This window comes from Wasmannia auropunctata, unplaced genomic scaffold (genome assembly GCF_000956235.1).
Source record: "Wasmannia auropunctata unplaced genomic scaffold, wasmannia.A_1.0 LD336074.1, whole genome shotgun sequence".
NCBI lineage: Eukaryota > Metazoa > Arthropoda > Insecta > Hymenoptera > Formicidae > Wasmannia > Wasmannia auropunctata.
Genome location: NW_012026816.1, coordinates 3,245,961 through 3,248,555, shown reverse-complemented (window position 1 = coordinate 3,248,555; position 2,595 = coordinate 3,245,961). Strand labels below are relative to the sequence as shown.

At 40.2% G+C, this 2,595-nt stretch overlaps 1 protein-coding gene across 1 annotated transcript in view; it reads left to right on the top strand.

Annotated features, from left to right (window-relative positions):
* The window catches only part of LOC105449750, a 4,326-nt gene extending 1,934 nt beyond the window's left edge, over positions 1-2,392 (top strand). Inside the window, exons 3-4 of the mRNA XM_011689134.1 lie at positions 489-581; positions 716-2,392. Coding sequence (XP_011687436.1) covers positions 489-581; positions 716-2,392 — 1,770 coding nt within the window. The remainder of the gene's footprint in view (positions 1-488; positions 582-715) is intronic.
* The last annotated feature ends 203 nt before the right edge of the window (positions 2,393-2,595 follow it).

Sequence of the window (2,595 nt, the reverse complement as noted above, 5' to 3'; positions counted from 1 at the left end):
ACGAGACGGGCAATACCGCTGACTTTGTCAGGGGATTGCGCCGTCACTTCGACGATTTGCGTCCGGTCAAGGGAACGCGTCACGGAGAGCGGAAGCCTTTTGTATTCAAGGACTTGGCCACAGCGGAGCATGTGTTCGTTCGACACGACGGACCAAGGGCAATGTTACAACCGTTCATATAACGGCCCTTACCCGGTGATCAGCCGCACCGACAAAGTCTTTGTTGTGCGAATTAAGGGATTACACCACAGTAGAAATTTCAAAAAATCGATTTTTTTTTATTGGCTTAAAAAATTGTTTGAACCCTCTAAAATAAGAAACAAACGGTTTTATATCTGCCAGAAATCGTTTTCATTGAAATTTCGAGCTCTTTCTCGACCCCTCCCGACTGCTCCGAAACGACTATCTGCGGTACATACGATACCTGCTTGTCGGGTACAGCATTATGTCTTACCATTCGATTTTTAACTTCTCTAATATACTAATAGATGTCGTCAGAAACATTTTCAAGCATTTTGAACACAAAGTACGTTAGTACAGCGTCCTTTGTCGTTGAGAAAAGACGTAAGCTGTGCGTGGAAGTAAATCGAAATCACGATTTTCTTTTGCAGTGCTAATTTTTCACACGTTATTTGTAGCCTTGACACTTATGTGAGTTACAATGAGTAAAAAGAAAGTATATGCAAGCCATAAAGGCTCAAAAATATCATATCAGACGCGGCGACGGAGCAACGTGACGAAACGACGACCGCCGAACAGATATGAAGCAGAGGAAGATTCGGCCGGTGTCAGCGCTTCGGCAAAGAAATTGAAAGTGGATACTGACGATATCGATATACAAAGTGAATTTGGTTACCGAATTATAAACTTTTTTGCCGTTTTCTCTGCCATTTCGGAATATGTGAAGTGCAAAACATGCAACTCTGATATACGATTTCTCGAATCAGGTACGCGGGGTTTAGGCTTCAAAATAACCGTCTGTTGCCCGAATTGTCCAAAAGTTGAAATCCCGAGTTGTCCATTCATACGAAATGGATATGAAATTAACCGTAGGATTGTACTAACAATGCGACTATTAGGAGTGGGACTAGCTGGAATAATGAAATTCTGCGCATTTATGGAATTGCCACGGCCTATATTTCAAAGTTGTTACGACCGTGCAGTAAATATGATTTTGATCGCAACGAAAGCCGTGCGAGACTGTAGTATGAAAAAGGCAGCAGAAGATGAGAAGAAGAAAAGTGAAGAAAATGGATTGCATACAGGAATAACTGTATCTGGCGATGGTTCCTGGAGAAAACGAGGATTTTCGTCTCTTTTCGGGATCACATCATTGATCGGATGGTTTACAGGGAAAATTGTTGACATTGAAGTGAAATCGAAATACTGTAAAGCTTGCGAGCACTGGAAAAATAAATTAGATACTGCTGAGTATGAAGAATGGCTCGAAACTCATGCCGATCAATGTCAGTCGAACCATGAAGGCTCATCAGGTAAAATGGAGGTAGATGCTGTCATCGAGATGTTTCAACGTTCCGAAGCTTTACACGGACTTAAATACGCAAATTATATAGGTGATGGTGACAGTAAAACTTTCAAGGGCATATTGGAAGCAAAACCGTATGAAAATTTTGAAGTATCAAAAAAAGAATGTATTGATCATGTACAAAAACGAATGGGCACTCGGTTGAGAAATTTGAGAAAAAAAACAAAAAATCTTGGTGGAAAAGGAAAATTAACTATGAAATTAATTGATCAGTTAACAATTTATTATGGCTTGGCCATTCGACGGAATTCAAACTCGTTGGAAAATATGAAAAATGAAATCTGGGCGACATTATTTCATAAAATGTCAACTGACGAAAATCCACAGCACGAAAAATGCTCAGAGTCTTGGTGCGAATGGAAGAAGGCGCAAGCAACGGGTTCCTTAGACTCCTTTCATCATAAGCCGGCACTATCGAACGAAGTTTTTGAAGCCATCAGACCAATCTACGAGGATTTGAGCCGTGACGAGTTGCTGAATCGTTGCTTGGGAGGCTATACGCAGAACAGCAACGAAAGTTTCAATTCTACAGTCTGGCACTTGGCTCCTAAAAATTATTCAAGCGGAAAGAAAATATTAGAAATAGCAAGTGACATTGCTGTTTGTAATTTTAATGATGGACTGATAAACGTCTTAAGAATTATGAAAGTGATGGACATGAACATTGGACCACAATCCTACAACTTCTGCTTAGAGTCGGACACTGCTCGAATACAACGCGCGGAGCGCTCTTTGACGGACGCAGCGAAAGAGGCTCGCTCCAGCATAAAAGCGTCCAGGAAAGAAAACGAGGAGGAGTTTTGCAACTTGGAAGGTCAGCTTTACGGTGCTGGAATAGCAGATTAATGGTAAAAAATTTTTAATAGTCAAATTTTTTATTTTATCATGTTCGAAACACGAGTCAAAACTTTAAACACGTTTTTCTCGAAACACGTTTTTTCAAATCGGCACGCAGCATAACTCAAACAATTTTCTATTTTTTCACTCCAAATTTATATCACATCTTTAAAACAACATTTCGCATAGAAATACGTAGCCGATTTTCGATA